Here is a 16,805-nt window from a genome sequence, read left to right on the forward strand (position 1 = left end):
CCACGTTCGGTGAGGCCTGGCCACCTGCCGTGTCATTTTTCACCCACCCGCATGTGGAATGAATTTTATTCCATGCGCCGGGGCGCGCACCACCCGCAGAAAGACCTCTGGATGCTCTGCTGCTCAGCTGGGCGGCCGCTTTTGCCCCACAACTTCACAACTGGCCCAGACAAGGGAGTGGGTCGCACCCGCTGCTTGTGGGTGACACGAAGCTAGCGGGAGAGGTAGATTCGTTGGAGGGCAGGGACAGGGTCTTGACATGCGGTGCGCACGAGCGTGTGTGGCGATATCAGGCCTGGATTGGGGGAGCAGGAAGGGCTCGGGTGAACAGCCCCCAGTAGGGCACGGGAGTCGAGCCAGACGTGTGGAGGAAGGAGGGCTTGGATGCCAGCCCCACACAAGTTGGGGTCACCCCCAGGCTTAGCCCTGCCCCCCATCCCATTTCTCCATGGGCCGGCAAGAAATAGGGGGTTGGAAGCGGGGTGCCCTGAAACCAGGCTCCTCCGTTGAGTCTGTGAAATATTCCTGGGGGCGGGGGGAGGGTTTTCGGAGGGGCCTGGCGCCGTGGGGCATGGCTGCTCAAAGGGCTCCCCCTTTCCGTGAGAAACAGCCCCCGATTTCCCCCCTCGACCTTCTCCCGAGTGCAGCCGAGAACCTAGCAGAAGACGGTGGAGGTGAGGGATGTCTTAGGTTCCCTCTCTCCGGCCCGGGTGCAATCCCTCCCAGGATCGGGCCCACCAAGGCCCGGGGGGGGGGGAGTGAGGTCTGAGTTGCGGGGGGGGTTGGGTTCCCCTCCACCTGCCTGAGTCTGGAATTCGAGGTCGAACTAAGCTACCCCAATGGCGTGGCTCATTTCGATCTTATTTCGAAATCGCGAATTTCAAAATCTGGCGCTGGTCAGGCGCTTGGACGCCGGCCCCCCATGCAAATTGGGGTCACCCCCAGGTTAGCCCTGCCCCATCCTATTTTCCCTTGGCTCAGCAGGAAATAGGGTTCTGGGGTTCCCAAACTGGGGGGGGCACGAGGCAACCCAGCCACATACGCCCCCGTCAATCCCTCCACAAGTTTGGCTGCTATTTTGGGGGGGAGGGGGAGCGTGAGGGTTTCTCCAAAATCAAAAAGGGGGCGGGATGCCAAAAAGTTTGGGAACGGCTGCGAACAGCGGGCCCGTTAAATCGAGATCTATTTCGAAACGTGGGCTCGTTCTTCGAGGATACTTCCGGTATCCCCGAATTATGCCGTGGTCTAGACCAGTGTTTCTTAAACTGTGTTCCACGGCATACGGAGGCAGTCGGAGGTGTGCCGCGGAGAAAACAGAGTTCAAAATGGCCGCCCTTAAAGGGGCAGGCGACTTTTTTTTTTTTGCTCAATAACTTTCCCCCCTTTTTTTTTTTTTTTTTTGGTGTTCCTCAGTCTTAAAAAGTTTAAGAAACACTGGTCTATACTGACCCAGCCGCACCGGGGTCCCCGCAAGGAAAGGGAGCCTGGTCCGGGGCGGAGCCATATTTGGCCAGAAGGGGGCGCTGCTGAGAATCGGCCGCTCCATTTGCATACGGTGAAGCCAGCCCCACCGAGAGCCGCCTCCCAGGCGAGGAGGAAGGAGAAACCAAGTGGGAGGAGAGGAAGTCCCGGGCTTCCGATGTGGAAGGGGTCAGCCAGGCCACACCCCCACAGCTGAAAGTGGAAGAAGTCTGGGTATGTGGGGACGACGGTCAACAGGGATCCGTCCCCCGGATTGGCCCCTCGAGGCATCGCGATGGTGAGGTCCCCGGGGAAAGGGGAAGGCCTGGAAGTTAAAGATACGGGGCCTCTCCTGGAGGTGGTGACTGAGCTTGGCGGAAGGGGAAAAACAAGGCCCTGGAAGATTTGGTGGTAGGGAAAGCAGGCCGACCCAAACCACCCTGCCGAGAAGTCTCCAGCTTTGGAAAGAGGGGCTGTTGCTCTCGGGGAGCCAGGTTTCCTAGTGGTCGGGAACGTAGCCTCACTGAGGACACAACAGAGCGGCCCGACCAAAGGCCCATCTAGCACGGCGTCTGGGCTGCCGACGGCAGCCGATGTCAGGGGCCCCAGAAGGAGACCTCACGCGATCTCTCCCCCGTGGCCCATTCCCAGCGGCTGGCAAACGGAGACGCGGTGATTTCGAGGGGGGAGATGGGCGAGGGATTTCAACCCTCCCTTTTGCCAGACTCCGGTGTCAGCCTCCATTGCTTCTTGTCCTGTCCTCAAGGGGAACAATTTTTCTCCCTCCTCCTTGTGACACCCTTTTAGATACCTGAAAACCGCTCGCATGTCCCCTCTCGGTCTTCTCCTTTCCAAACGAAACCAGCCCAATTCTTTCAGCCTCCCCTCCTCGCTCCTGTTCTCTAGACCTTTCATCATTCTCGTTGCTCTTCTCTGGACCCTCTCCAATTTCTCCACCTCTTTCTTGAAATGCAGGGCCCAGAACTGGACACAATTCTCCAATTGAGGCCTAATCAGAGGAGAGCAGAAGAACGACTTCTCGGCTGTGTCTAGACTGGCAAGTTTTTCCGCAAAATCATCTGATTTTGCGGAAAAACTTGCCAGCTGTCTACACTGGCCGCTTGAATTTCCGGAAGACCGCCGACGACCTCCTGTAAAATCATCAGTGGCTTTTCCGGAAATACTATGCTGCTCCCGTTCGGGCAAAAGTCTTTTTCTGGAAGACTTTTGCGCAAAAGGGCCAGTGTAGACAGCACAGTTTTCCACAAAAAAGCCCCGATCGCAAAAATGGCGATCGGGGCTTTTTTGCGGAAAAGCGCGTCGAGATTGGCCACGGATGCTTTTCCACAAAAGTGCTTTTGCGGAAAAGTTTTCCGTTAAAAGCTTTTAACGGAAAACTTTTCCGTTAAAAGTATTTGCGGAAAATCACGCCAGTCTAGACGTAGCCTATGTGTCTATGAGACTACATCCATATATTTTTGTTAGTCTCACACCCTAAGTCTACACTAGGGCATGATTTCAAAATAACCCCCCATATTTTGAAATAACAAGCGGCGCGTCTGCACGCCCAAGTATTTCGAAACAACGGGGTGGTTGTTTGAAAATCGGGATGCCCGCTTTCCTTGGGGAATCAGGCTGATTTCGACATTGCGGCCGTGTGGACGCTCCGTGGATGCTATTTCGAAATAACGACTCCCCAAAGTCATTCGAACGAATTCCTCCCCGGCGCTTGCTGGGGCTGTAAGTCGAGGGAGGACGCCCCCATGAACAGAGCCTGTCCCGGACGAATTTCATGGCTTCCCCATAGTTCGGTGTTGTTATTACGGGAGTTATTTCGACATCGTTTCCTAGTGCTGACATACCGAAGGCCCCGCTGGCCTCCTCGTTGTTTTTAAAGTTACAGACTAACCCGGCTGCTTCGCTGAGATTTTTGGCTCCTTTGAAAGGGTCTCTCCTCACTGGGGAAGGGAAAAATCATGAGCAGACCCACCTCGGCGCTGGGGAGCTAAGAGAAAAAAACCAGAGGAACTCAGAAAATGGGGGGAACCATGCGTGCGAAAGTCTCTCTAGCAAAGGGTGAGAAACAAAACCGACATTTAATGAACCCCAAATCTCTCAGTCCCCGAGCACCCTCCTCATTCGGCCAGGGACCACAACCCCCGCACACGAGAAGACGGCCAAAGTTCATGGGGACTTCCGCTGCCATCTGTCACCGGAACCCAAAATCCAGGCTGTCCCAAGGAGGAGCGGGGGGCTGGGACAACCCCCCACCCACCGTCCCGTGCCCTTCTAGCTCCAGCATCCTGCTGCCATGGGGCGAGATGGGTGCAAGATGGGTGCTCCATAGGACGGTTGGAACAGCTGTCCCCATGGACGAGATGGGTGCAGGTAACCTGCAGCCAACTTTGTCCCACTGATGGGTGAACCGTTTCTCGTTGGGCTTCTCCCTTTGGCCCCAGCCGGCAGACGGGACCCCGGGCTAGCTGGACCGTTGGTCGGATCCCGTCTGGCCGCTCGGATGGCATCGACGATTCAGCACATCCCATCTCCCACCGTGTGGGCCGTTTGGGAGTTCATCTGCTTTGAGCGCGGGAAGATGAACGCTGAGGTTTTGGGTCGGGGCGCGGGAGGGGACGCAGCACGGGGGCTGGAGAAGGAAAACTTTTCCCGCCTCTAAGACATTCTCAGTCAAGTAACCCACCCACCCTGGCTGGGCCTGTCCAGCAACACCCCCGTTTGCAATTACTCCCCACCCCACCCTAGCACCCAGAATCATGCCTCCTGGAGCCCCAAATCTCTCAATCCCCAAGCACCCTCCTCATTCACCCAGGGACCCCACAATGCTCCCCAGGCATGGAGCCCAGCTAGGAGGAAAAAAACACTGTGACCCTCTATCCCAGTGTTTCTTAAACTTTTTAAGACCGAGGAACAACAAGCAGTCATTTTTTTGTAGGGGGAACACCGAGGATTTTTTTGTTGAGAAAAAAAAAGGAGGCTTGTCGGTTTGTCCCTTTAAGAGCGGCCAGTCCCCAGGGAAAAGTTGTTGACCACAAAAAAAAAAAAAAAAAAAAAAAAGAGGCTTGTCTCTTTAAGAGTGGCCAGTCCCCAGAGAAAAGTTGTTGAGAAAAAAAAAAGGAGGCTTGTCCCTTTAAGGGCGGCCATTCCCTAGGGAAAAGTTGTTGAGAAAAAAAAGGAGGCTTGTCCCTTTAAGAGCAGCCATTCCCCAGGGAAAAGCTGTTGGGACCAAAAAAAAAAAAAAAAGGAGGCTTGTCCCTTTAAGAGCAGCCATTCCCCAGGGAAAAGCTGCTGGGACCAAAAAAAAAAAAAAAAAAGGAGGCTTGTCCCTTTAAGAGCAGCCATTCCCCAGGGAAAAGCTGTTGGGACCAAAAAAAAAAAAAAAAAAGGAGGCTTGTCCCTTTAAGAGCAGCCATTCCCCAGGGAAAAGCTGCTGGGACCAAAAAAAAAAAAAAAAAAGGAGGCTTGTCCCTTTAAGAGCAGCCATTCCCCAGGGAAAAGCTGTTGGGACCAAAAAAAAAAAAAAAAAAGGAGGCTTGTCCCTTTAAGAGCAGCCATTCCCCAGGGAAAAGCTGCTGGGACCAAAAAAAAAAAAAAAAAGGAGGCTTGCCCCTTTAAGGGCAGCCATTCCCCAGGGAAAAATTGTTGACCCCTGAAAAAAAAAGCCTCTAGGGAAAAGTTGTTGAGAAAAAAAAAGGAGGCTTGTCCCTTTAAGAGCAGCCATTCCCCAGGGAAAAGCTGTTGGGACCCCCCCAAAAAAAGAGGCTTGTCCCTTTAAGGGCAGCCATTCCCCAGGGAAAAGATGTTGATCCCCCCCCTCCCCCCAAAAAAAGCACCCACGGAAAAGTTGTTGAGAAATAAAAAAGGAGGCTTGTCCCTTTAAGGGTGGCCAGTCCCCAGGGAAAAGATGTTGAGAAAAAAAAAGGAGGCTTGTCCCTTTAAGGGTGGCCATTTTGAATTCTGTTCTCTCCACGGCACACCTCCGACTGCCTCGCGGCACACCAGCAGAGCACACTTTAAGAAACGCCGCTCTATCCCGTGTGAATCTTCTGATGCCGGATAAGGTGGGAGCTCTGACGGAAGTTTTTCCCACACTCGGGGCATTTATAGGGCTTCTCGCCCGTGTGGATCCGCTGGTGCGTTTTGAGCAGCGAGTTGGACTGGAAACTTTTCCCGCACTCGCTACATTTGAAGGGTCTCTCCTCCGTGTGGATTTTCTGGTGTCTAGCCAGGCCCGAGGCGGCACCGAATCGTTCCCCGCACGCGGGGCACGTATAGGGCCTGTCTTCCGAGTGGAGTCGCCGGTGCCGCCGGAGGGTGGAGCTGTCGTTGTACCTTTTCCCGCAGTCGGGGCACTGAAAGGGTTTTTCCCCTGTGTGGATGCGCTGGTGTTTCATCAGGGCGGAACAGTGACTGAAGTTTTTCCCACACTCGGGACAGCTATACGGTTTCTCGCCCGTGTGGAGTCTCTGGTGCTTCATAAGCGCTGAATTCACGCCAAAGTTTTTGCCACACTCGGGGCATTTGTAAAGCGCTGCTCCCGTGGGGGGTCCCGGATGCGTCACGGGCGCCGGCCTTCGCTTCTCTCCCGTGTGCAGCCTCCTGTGCTTAATGAGCCCAGAGCAGTCACTGAAGTTTTCCCCGCAGGCCTGGCATGTGTAGGGTCTCTCCCCCGTGTGGCTCCGCTGGTGTCTCGCCAGGTGGGAACTCAGCCGGAAGCGGTTCCCGCAGTCGAAGCAGGCGTAGGGTTTTTCTCCCGTGTGGATCCGCTGATGCGCCGTGAGGTCGGAGCTGACGCTGAAGCCTTTCCCGCACTCGGGGCACCGGTACGGTTTCTCCCCCGTGTGGACTCTCTGATGCACGATCAGGATCGAGCGCCGGTTGAAGCTTTTCCCGCACTCGGGGCACTGAAAGGGTCTCTCGCCCGTGTGGATGCGCCGATGGACGAGGAGGTCTCTGCTCACGCTGAAGTTTTTCCCGCACTCGGGGCATCGGTAAGGGTTGTCCGCCGTGTGGGTAGCCTCGTGCGCGAGGAGGTAGGAGCTGACGCGGAAGCTTTTCCCGCACCGGACGCACTTGTAGGGTTTCTCGCCGGTGTGGATTTTCCGGTGGGTGCAGAGGGTGGAACTGAGGCGGAAGTTTTTGCCGCACTCGGGGCACGGGTACGGTTTCTCCCCCGTGTGGATTCTCTTGTGCTTAATAAGGGTGGAGCGGACGGTGAACTTTTTCCCGCATTCGGGGCATTTATAGGGCTTCTCGCCGGTGTGGATCCTCCGGTGTGTCGTAAGAAACGACCTCCGGGCGAAGATTTTCCCACACTCGGGGCAGTGATATGGTTTCTCTTCCATGCGGACTTTTATGCTCTTCGATTTCCCGAGAGCTCTGGTCGTGGTGCCCGCTTTCTTCTGGGACTCCTCTTCGGGGATTTCCCCCAGATCTTTGCACCTCTCGTAGAATTCTACTCGCTCGGGACTCGGGGAAACGTTTCCGTCAGATTGTCCCGAGACCGTCCTGTCCGTTTGCAGCGGGCTGTTCTCTTCCTTTATCTTCACCGTCCCATCTGCTGGAACCATAGAATCATAGAATATTAGGACTGGAAGGGACCTCGAGAGGTCATCGAGTCCAGTCCCCTGCCCTCACAGCGGGACCTAGTACTGTCTAGACCAGGGGTGGCCAACCCACGGCTCCCCCCTTAAAGTGCGACTCGCGAAGCCTCCCCGTGGCTCATGAAGCGGCCCCTGCACCCCTGTGCTCACCAGTGCGGCAATTCAAATTGGCATCACTAAGATGGCCAATGGTTTTAAAGGGGTTTTAAAGGGGCAGCTCTCTTAATTTAATGGGTTGGCCACCCCTAGTCTAGACCAACCCATCTTTGCCCGGAGGTCGTTTCTTACAACGCACCGGAGAATCCCCACTGGCGAGAAGCCCGACAATCAAAGCGGGAAACTGAGACCCAAGGCACTCCTTGGGTGGGGAAGTAAAGAATCCCCGGGCAGGGGGGACCCCATAAAAACACTACAGATCCCCAAATCCCCACCAACCAGAGGGATTAGGTCTACTTCTGCAGAGAGAAAGAATGGGGAAGAGAAGGGAGAAATGTGCATTCATGGGCAGGGAGGGAGGGAAAGTTGGGGGAACCCTGATAGGGCTAAGCGGGTGACAACCTGAGAGATCTTTCTGAGGATCCTGGGGGTTTTGTTCACTCTCCCGTAGTTTCTGAGTTGCTTGAACACACTCCTCACCCGTGCGTCTCCTCCCTCCGTCTGCTTTCTCCCCTGGCTCCATCGGAGAGATCTGGAGTAGAAATAGCCCCAGGAAGAGTTGGGTCATCCATTTGGCACAGCGCCTAGGACCTATGAAAAAGTGAAGGGCCTACAAAAAAACAAAAACAAAAACATAACCGACTTGAAAATAAGAAAACGGCAAAATCAAACGTAATCATTCTCTCTCTTCGGTCAACGAACCAAGAAAACGGCAAAATCAAAATTAATCCTTCACTCTTGGGTCAAGGAACAAAGAAAACGGCAAAATCAAACTTAATCATTCGCTCTCAAGTGAACAAACCAAGAAAACAGCAAAATCAAATGTAATCATTCACTCTCAAGTCAACGAACCAAGGAAACAGCAAAATCAAACTTAATCATTCGCTGTCTTGAGTCAAGGAACCAAGAAAACGGCAAAATCAAACTTAATCATTCGCTCTCAAGTCAACGAACCAAGAAAATGGCGAAATCAAACTTAATCATTCGCTCTCTTGAGTCAAGGAACAAAGAAAACGGCAAAATCAAACTTAATCATTCGCTCTCTTGAGTCAAGGAACAAAGAAAACGGCAAAATCAAACTTAATCATTCGCTCTCTTGAGTCAAGGAACCAAGAAAACAGCGAAATCAAACGTAATCATTTGCTCTCAAGTGAACGAACCAAGAAAAAGGCAAAATCAAACTTAATCATTCGCTCTCAAGTGAACGAACCAAGAAAACGGCGAAATCAAACTTAATCATTCGCTCTCTTGAGTCAAGGAACCAAGAAAACAGCGAAATCAAACGTAATCATTCACTCTCAAGTCAACGAACCAAGAAAACGGCAAAATCAAACTTAATCATTCGCTCTCAAGTCAACGAACCAAGAAAACGGCAAAATCAAAATTAATCATTCTCTCTTGAGTCAAGGAACAAAGAAAACGGCAAAATCAAACTTAATGATTCACTTTCTTCAGTCAACAAACCAAAGAAATGGCAAAATCAAAATGAATCATTCGCTCTCTTGAGTCAAGGAACAAAGAAAATGGCAAAATCAAACTTAATCATTCATTTTCTTCAGTCAACGAACCATGAAAATGGCGAAATCAAACGTAATCATACGCTCTCAAGTCAATGAACCAAGAAAACAGCAAAATCAAAATGAATCATTCGCTCTCTTGAGTCAAGGAACAAAGAAAATGGCAAAATCAAACTTAATCATTCGCTCTCAAGTGAACGAACCAAGAAAACGGCAAAATCAAACTTAATCATTCGCTCTCTTGAGTCACGGAAACAAGAAAACGGCAAAATCAAACTTAATCATTCGCTCTCAAGTCAACGAACCAAGAAAACAGCAAAATCAAACTTAATCATTCGCTCTCTTCAGTCAACAAACCAAGATATCACATACTAAGATATCACATAGGCCACAGGGCATTTCTCTCTTGTAAATTTCTATAGAATCTAATGTCAAGGCCTATGATTCTGAGCGCACCTCGGCCGACAAAGACTTTCATCCGGCCCTTGCCCTAGGTATGACGACGCGCAGACACCTTGTCCGCAAGGCAAGTAGTTTCACTCACGTGTATCCATGCACGATTTTTGCTGATCTTTTAGCCAGGGACGGGGGAGAAGTCGAAAATCAGACACGTGGCTTTTCTGCGAGGAGAAACTAAGCTTCGATGGTCTCTCCAGTCCCAGACCGATGCCACACGGTGCCGGGAGTCAGCGCATGCGGCCCGCTCAGAGGCAGTGACACCTAGTGGATATAGCACCAGGCAGACCCTCATAAGACCTCTGCTCTAGGCACACAGAACTAAAAAAACACTATTCCCATTCCCAACTCTCCAACCATCATGAGTCATTGCTCAAAAACCATGAGATTTTCGGGGGGAGGGGGGAGCGATTTCAATAAGGATCATAAACCAAGAAGAATACATTTTGGGCTCTTTTCTTCCACATCGGGTGGCCTTTTTCTGCTGGGGTCATGGCCAGACTGTTATTTTAATCTTTTTTTTTTAAATGAAATCACATGACTCCCGCACCCCGGTGAATATCATGAGACATAAGTGGAGCCCTGCAAATCCGCAGTTCTCTGCTTTATATCCACAGGTATCCGCTCCCATGGGTGTTAGTGTTGCCTGGTGTCCGATTTTCGCCCGGACTGTCCGTTATTTGGGTCCGTCCGGTAAAAAAAACACCAGAAAATACCGGACACGTGAAATGTCAGGTATTTCCTGTTTCCTCCCCCGGTATTTCCTGTTTCCTCCCCCGGTATTTCCTGTTTCTCCCCCCGGTATTTCCTGTTTCCCTTGGATGGAAGCCCGGCAGGGACAATTTTCCCTTGCTGTGTCTGGTAGGGGCGGGGAAGTGAGGAGCGCAGGGCCGTTTAAAGGCGCAGTGACCCCTTTTCTTTTTTTAAATTTTGCTCAACAACTTTGGTCTCCCCGCCTCTTTTTTTTGCTCAACAAAATTTTTTCCTGTTTTTTTGTGGGGGGTGGGTGTTCAGTATTTTTTGTTAAATCGTCTGGTCACGCTAGTGGGTGTGGATAGCCGCGCCTCATTTTTGGGAATACGCCTTTTGTAGCCGCACGGGGCTCTAAACAGAATAGTCCGTTTCTCTCTGCTGCATCTAGAGCACGGTTCCCAAACTTTTCGGCAACACGCTCCCGTTTTGATGTTTGAGAAATCCTTACACACACCCTTACCCCCTCCCCCTCCACAATAGCAGCAAAACTTGTTGAGCAAAAAAAAAAAAACGGGGGAACTGACCGGGGACGAAAAACAAAAATCGTAGCAAAACTTTGGGGAGGGGGATTGATGGGGGAGTGGCTTGGACACCTTGTGCGCCCCCCTGGAATTTCTTCATGCCCCCCAGTTTGGGAACCCATGATCTAGAGAAAACAGCATGTCCCTACCACCCATGGGGCTTTGGAGGGTAAATACATTCACACCGAGAAATACTACGCTAATGTGGGCGGCACACGTCCCTTGGAGTTTTCCGAAAAGACGGAAAGTGAGTATTGAACTCTGAGCAAACTCAATTTTACAATATCCCTCCACCTCTACAAACAAAGGACGTTCACCCCATTTTATTTTCCCAGTTCAGAATTAAAAAAAACCAAACTAACGAACATCAATAAACCAGGCTGCCCGCAGCTCGTATTTCGGTCTCGGCTCGTTTTTCCAGTCCTCATGCAAATCAAGGGCTCGTCTCATTTGCATAGGGCGGGGCCAGATGAAGTATATATTTCAAAAAATAAACACATTCATCAGAAAAAGTGGGTTATGCCCATGAAAGCCCCCGATCCCCTCGACAAGTTTGGTTAGTTTTTAGGGGTATGTCTACACAGCAAAGTTATTTAGAAATAACAGCCGTTTTTTCGAAATAACGTTCCTAGCGTCGACACAAGCCAACTGCTATTTCGAAAGTCATTCAAAATAGCGGCGGGCATATTTCGAAATGGGGAAACCTCATTCCACGAGGAACAGCGCCTATTTGGAAATTGCGATTTCGAAAGAAGCGCTGGGTAGACGCTTATTTCGAAATAGGGGGCCTCCAGCCCTTCCCAGGGTGCCTTGCTGGCCGCCCTGGCCACAAGGTCACTTCGGACCTGATGCCCTGCCGGAACCGGTTCCGGCGGGCCTTAAATGCGATTCAGCGTCCAATCAATGTGGACGCGCTATTTCGAAAGAGCAAAACGCTATTTCGAAATGCACTTTGTGTGGAGACGCGTCATTTCGAAAGAAGCTATTTCGAAATAACTCGTTCGAAATTAGATCTTTCGAAATACCGCTGTAGCGTAGACATACCCTAAGATGCTACCAGACTATTGGTTGGTTTTTAAGTTTAACCCACATTTTTTTGGCAGAGGCTGGATATGGGTGACAAAGTGGATTATTTCTGGATTATCCAGGGTTGATAATCACTGGGGAACTGGCATTGGCCGCTGTCGACCAACAGCATCCTGGGATAGATGGACCTTTGCTCCAACCCCTTCCGGCCATTCTTATTGGTGGACACAATTATCAACCCTCAGCCACGGTCGGTAGCAGAATTTAAGAGGCATGATTACATCAGTGTGCAAAGTTTTGACTCTCTAAACCAGCGTTTCTCAACCAGTTGTACCCCTTAGGGGTACTCGAGAGAAGTCTGAGGGGGGCATGTTTGGAGAAAACGGAATTTTTGTTTTCCGTTTGACGGCGCTTTGTTATTTTTGCACTTTTTACACCCAAAAATGTCACTGCCTGCCCAGCTACAATTAAGTTGTTTAAACAAATGTGTTGCGATGGTAGGCAAAAAAAATTGCGTGTCTGAAAACTGTGGATAGTCGGGGGACTTACAATTTTTTTTTTAAAAAAGGGGGGACTTATACATGTTTTTAAATGGGTGCTTTATAAAAAAAAAGGTTGAGAAACACTGCTCTAGAAGACAGACCACTCACCCCTCTGCAAATGCCAATCGTAGCCAGAGCTGACTTATCCATTAAGCACAGAAGGCACCATAACTAAAGCCCACGATACTTTTAGGGGCCCAGGAAAATGTGTTAATTTCTTTTAAAATCAGAAGAAAAACAATGAACTTTTAGGGCCCACGAAAATGTTTTAATTTCTTTTAAAATCAGAAGGAAAAGAAATGAACTTGTAGGGGCGAAGAAAATGTTTTAATTTTTTTCTCACATCAGAAAAAAATGAAACTTTTAGGGGCCCAGGAAAATGTTTTAATTTCTTTTAAAATCAGAAAGAAAAAAAATGAACTTTTAGGGGCGAAGAAAATGTTTTAATTTTTTTCTCACATCAGAAAAAAATGAAACTTTTAGGGCCCACAAAAATGTTTTAATTTCTTTTAAAATCAGAAAGAAAAACAATGAACTTTTAGGGGCGAAGAAAATGTTTTAATTTTTTTCTCCCGTCAGAAAAAAATGAAACTTTTAGGGCCCACGAAAATGTTTTAATTTCTTTTAAAATCAGAAGGAAAAAAAATGAACTTTTAGGGGCGAAGAAAATGTTTTAATTTTTTTCTCACATCAGAAAAAAATGAAACTTTTAGGGGCCCAGGAAAATGTTTTAATTTCTTTTAAAATCAGAAGGGAAAAAAATGAACTTTTAGGGGCGAAGAAAATGTTTTAATTTTTTTCTCCCATCAGAAAAAAATGAAACTTTTAGGGGCCCACGAAAATGTTTTAATTTCTTTTAAAATCAGAAGGGAAAAAAATGAACTTTTAGGGGCGAAGAAAATGTTTTAATTTTTTTCTCCCATCAGAAAAAAATGAAACTTTTAGGGCCCACGAAAATGTTTTAATTTCTTTTAAAATCAGAAGGAAAAAAAATGAACTTTTAGGGTCGAAGAAAATGTTTTAATTTTTTTCTCACGTCAAAAAAAAATTGAAACTTTTAGGGCCCACAAAAATCTATTCAATTTTGCCTAAAACAGAAAAAAAAAAGTTGAAGTATTTAAGGTGATATCAAAAATAATTTTTAATATTGATGTTATTATGGTGGGAAGGCCCCACGGAAGCAAAAGTATCTAGGGCCCATAATGCGGCCTTAATTGTAGCACCGGGTACGTCTCGACTACGGAGTTTGAATCTGTCGTGTCCAAGGAACGCGCCTTACCCAGATAAGGGTCAATTTCATCGCTTACCCGGTGACCATTAAGTTGTTTAAACAAATGTGTCGCGATGGTAGAAAACAATTGTGTGCGTCTGAAAACTATTGGCTTTTTTTTAAGGGGTACTTCATGAAAAATTTTTGGAAAGGCAGAGGTGGGGTTTTTCGGCATCCCGGTAAACCTCGTTCTACGCGGAAGAAGGGATGTTCCAAAAGAGAGTTTTCCCTCCTGACATTGGGCCCCACGTCGAAGTCGGAAAAGTCTCTTTCGGCCGAAAAGCGGGAACCGTATCTTGTCCCCGACTTTTCTTTGTCGCGGAGAGACAGCCACGCGCCAAAAGGGGCTGTCGAACGGAGGAATATTCTAACCTGGCGCGGTTCACGCAGGCGCCGCACGCTGGGTCTTGGCGCCAGGCCCGGGATCCGAACAGCCGACCTCCGCTTTCGGGGTCTTCTTGGCGGCGCAGCTGACCGGTTCTCCCGATGGGTGTCGTTTTCGCCGGGGTACGCCCCCCCGCCTTCGCCTTCACAGACATGAGATGTGTCCTCGCTCAAGCCAAACCGTTTCGGTCAAGGTCCATGGGGCTTGGGTCACGGGAAGGCCCGGCTCCGGAGTGCGGGAGAAAAATCACAGCGATTCCCACGACAACATGACCACCCTGGAATCGGAATAGGTGACAAACAGCGAGACGAATGAAGACAATTAAAAAACCCAACCCCATAGGGCTCTCCAGAGACTGACAGCCACCCCATCTGACAGCCCTGCCCTGACCCCCCCCACACACACACACACTTTTCACAGCAGGGAGTAGATTCTGAGGGTCCCTTCCCCCCCCCCCTCCCCCCGAGCAACTTGGACTGAGACATGTTTAAACATGTTTAAACACCCCCCCAGCACACAATCACCGAGTCACCCCCCTCCCCCAGCCTTGGGGGCTCCCCCCCGCCCGGCCCCCCAGCAGCGGAGCAGCAGGTGAGAGCAAGGCCTGGCTTCTCCTCCCCGCCCCTCGGCCCCTCACCGTCTCCTCGGGGCTGCAGCGAAGCGGTGCAGCCCGCGGCTCCGGGGCCGGCTGCAGCCTGGGGGGGGGGACAGGGCAGGGCTGACCCGGGAGGAAGCGCTGACCCGGGCCAGCGCCGCCCCCTTTCCCCGGGCCTGGCCGGGGCCCCCTGGCGGCGGCCGCTCCGGATACGCGGAGACATTGTAGCAGGGGTGGGAAGGGGGGGGAGGAGCTTGGCGCCCCCCCCCCCATCTCTATGGGGCAGAAATTTCCCCCGCTGCCGCCCCAGAGCTCCCCCAGGGAAGCTGGGGAGGGGGGCGGAGCCACTGGAGGGAAAAGGCGGGGGGGGGGGAAGCAGGATCGGGCCCCTTCCCCGGGTGGGGGGAGACATACTGAGGGGAGGGGGCGAGGCAGCGAGGGGCACCCCAGGGCGAGAGGAGCGGGGGGGGGGGGGGGATCAGGCTATTGTGCCTCATTTAAATACCCCCCCCCCCCACAATATCCCACGGCATGCTGGGGGGGGAACCCGTGGGGGGGATCAGGCTATTGTGCCTCATTTAAATACCCCCCACAATATCCCACGGCATGCTGGGGGGGGAACCCGTGGGGGGGATCAGGCTATTGTGCCTCATTTAAATACCCCCCCACAATATCCCACGGCATGCTGGGGGGGGGGAACCCGTGGGGGGGATCAGGCTATTGTGCCTCATTTAAATACCCCCCCCACAATATCCCACGGCATGCTGGGGGGGGGAACCCGTGGGGGGGATCAGGCTATTGTGCCTCATTTAAATACCCCCCCACAATATCCCACGGCATGCTGGGGGGGGAACCCGTGGGGGGGTCAGGCTATTGTGCCTCATTTAAATACCCCCCCACAATATCCCACGGCATGCTGGGGGGGGGAACCCGTAGGGGGGATCAGGCTATTGTGCCTCATTTAAATACCCCCCCCCACAATATCCCACGGCATGCTGGGGGGGGAACCCGTGGGGGGATCAGGCTATTGTGCCTCATTTAAATACCCCCCCACAATATCCCACGGCATGCTGGGGGGGGGAACCCGTGGGGGGGTCAGGCTATTGTGCCTCATTTAAATACCCCCCCCACAATATCCCACGGCATGCTGGGGGGGGGAACCCGTGGGGGGGATCAGGCTATTGTGCCTCATTTAAATACCCCCCCCCCACAATATCCCACGGCATGCTGGGGGGGGAACCCGTGGGGGGTCAGGCTATTGTGCCTCATTTAAATACCCCCCCCCCACAATATCCCACGGCATGCTGGGGGGGGAACCCGTGGGGGGGTCAGGCTATTGTGCCTCATTTAAATACCCCCCCGGTATCCCAGGAGAAGCTGGGGGGGGAGTTCCCGGGGGGGAGGGGTCAGGCTATTGTGCCTCATTTAAATAGCCCCTTGTTATCCCACGAGATGCTGGGGGGGTTCCTGGGGGGGTCAGGCTATTGTGTGTTGGGGGGTGAGCATTGGGGGCCAGATCCAGGCAAGCGGGGGGCCACATCCAGCCCTGAGGTGCCACACCTCTGGGGTAACCCGTGAAACAGGGGGGCAGAGGAGCTGGTACGGCCCCCGCCGGTTCCCTGGGCCCAGGAAGCCTCCCCCGGGAAGGTTAACCCCTCACCGCCCGACCCCTCCAACCCACCCAGGTATCGGCCTGGGAGCCGGGCTGGGCCGGGGCTGGGTCGCTGCGCCCCCTGAGTGTGGGGAGGAGACGAGCCGTGTCCCCCGTGAGCTGTGGGCTTGTGTGGCCACTCGGGAGCGATTCCAGCGTGCCCCCCCTCCCCCAATCGGCTTGTGTTCCTACGTGTGGTGCACCCGCCTGGGTGCACGTAAAAAAATTATTCCGCACAGGGATGGGAAACCAATCTGCACATGGATGGAAAAGGGGAACCATGAGGCACGTGATGTCCCTGAGTGTAGGGAGAGGAAGAGCTGGGGAACCCCCCCCATCCAGGCCCCACCTCTCCACATCCTTGCTCCGCCCCCTCACCCTGCCTCTTTCCCCCAAGTGAGGCAGCTGCGGGGAGCAAAGCAGCCGCTGCTCCCCTTCTCCCCACCGCCGTGGGTCAGGACGGGGGAGGAGCCGATCCCCGCTGCGGGGGCCACCTCCCTCCCCCATTCGGGGGATCGGTCCCCCCTCCTCCTGAAGGACAACTTGACTTCAGCACTTCCAAAAATACGGGGAGATGGCAGCGCCGAGGAACCAGGAATGGAAACTTTGGGAAACTTTTCCCAAGTCCAAACCACGCCGCCATGAGAAGCCTTCAGTGGAATGGGCAGCTCGTGGGCTGGCAAGCACACGCCGCAGGGTAGGGGCCCCTGAAAATCCGGGGCCCCACACTTTCTGCTGCTCCTCCCCAGCTGCTCCTCCCCGCGTGTCTAGGGAGGCCTCCGCTAGTCATGACAGCAGAGAGGGGCCAGGGAATCAGGGTGGCTGGGTTCTGATCCGAGTTCTCGATGGGC

General features: G+C 52.1%; 1 protein-coding gene across 5 annotated transcripts; it reads right to left on the minus strand.

Annotated features, from left to right (window-relative positions):
• Nucleotides 1-2,877: 2,877 nt before the first annotated feature.
• On the minus strand, nucleotides 2,878-14,505 carry LOC102455179 (uncharacterized). 5 transcript variants are annotated; one of them, XM_089771326.1, is made up of 5 exons: nucleotides 14,346-14,505; nucleotides 13,696-13,985; nucleotides 9,300-9,475; nucleotides 7,719-7,848; nucleotides 2,878-7,036 (listed from the first exon to the last, which is right to left on the minus strand). In XM_089771326.1, the coding sequence occupies exons 4-5, from the start codon at nucleotides 7,804-7,806 to the stop codon at nucleotides 5,508-5,510; spliced, it is 1,617 nt and encodes a 538-aa protein (XP_089627452.1). In that variant the 5' UTR covers nucleotides 7,807-7,848; nucleotides 9,300-9,475; nucleotides 13,696-13,985; nucleotides 14,346-14,505; the 3' UTR covers nucleotides 2,878-5,507. The 5 variants fall into 5 exon arrangements, with proteins under 5 accessions (XP_089627452.1, XP_089627451.1, XP_089627450.1 ...); XM_089771325.1 differs by having other exon boundaries at nucleotides 2,878-7,039; XM_089771324.1 differs by having other exon boundaries at nucleotides 7,641-7,848.
• Nucleotides 14,506-16,805: the final 2,300 nt, after the last annotated feature.

This window comes from Pelodiscus sinensis, chromosome 19, assembly GCF_052426305.1.
Source record: "Pelodiscus sinensis isolate ZL-2025 chromosome 19, ASM5242630v1, whole genome shotgun sequence".
Classification (NCBI taxonomy): Eukaryota; Metazoa; Chordata; order Testudines; family Trionychidae; genus Pelodiscus; species Pelodiscus sinensis.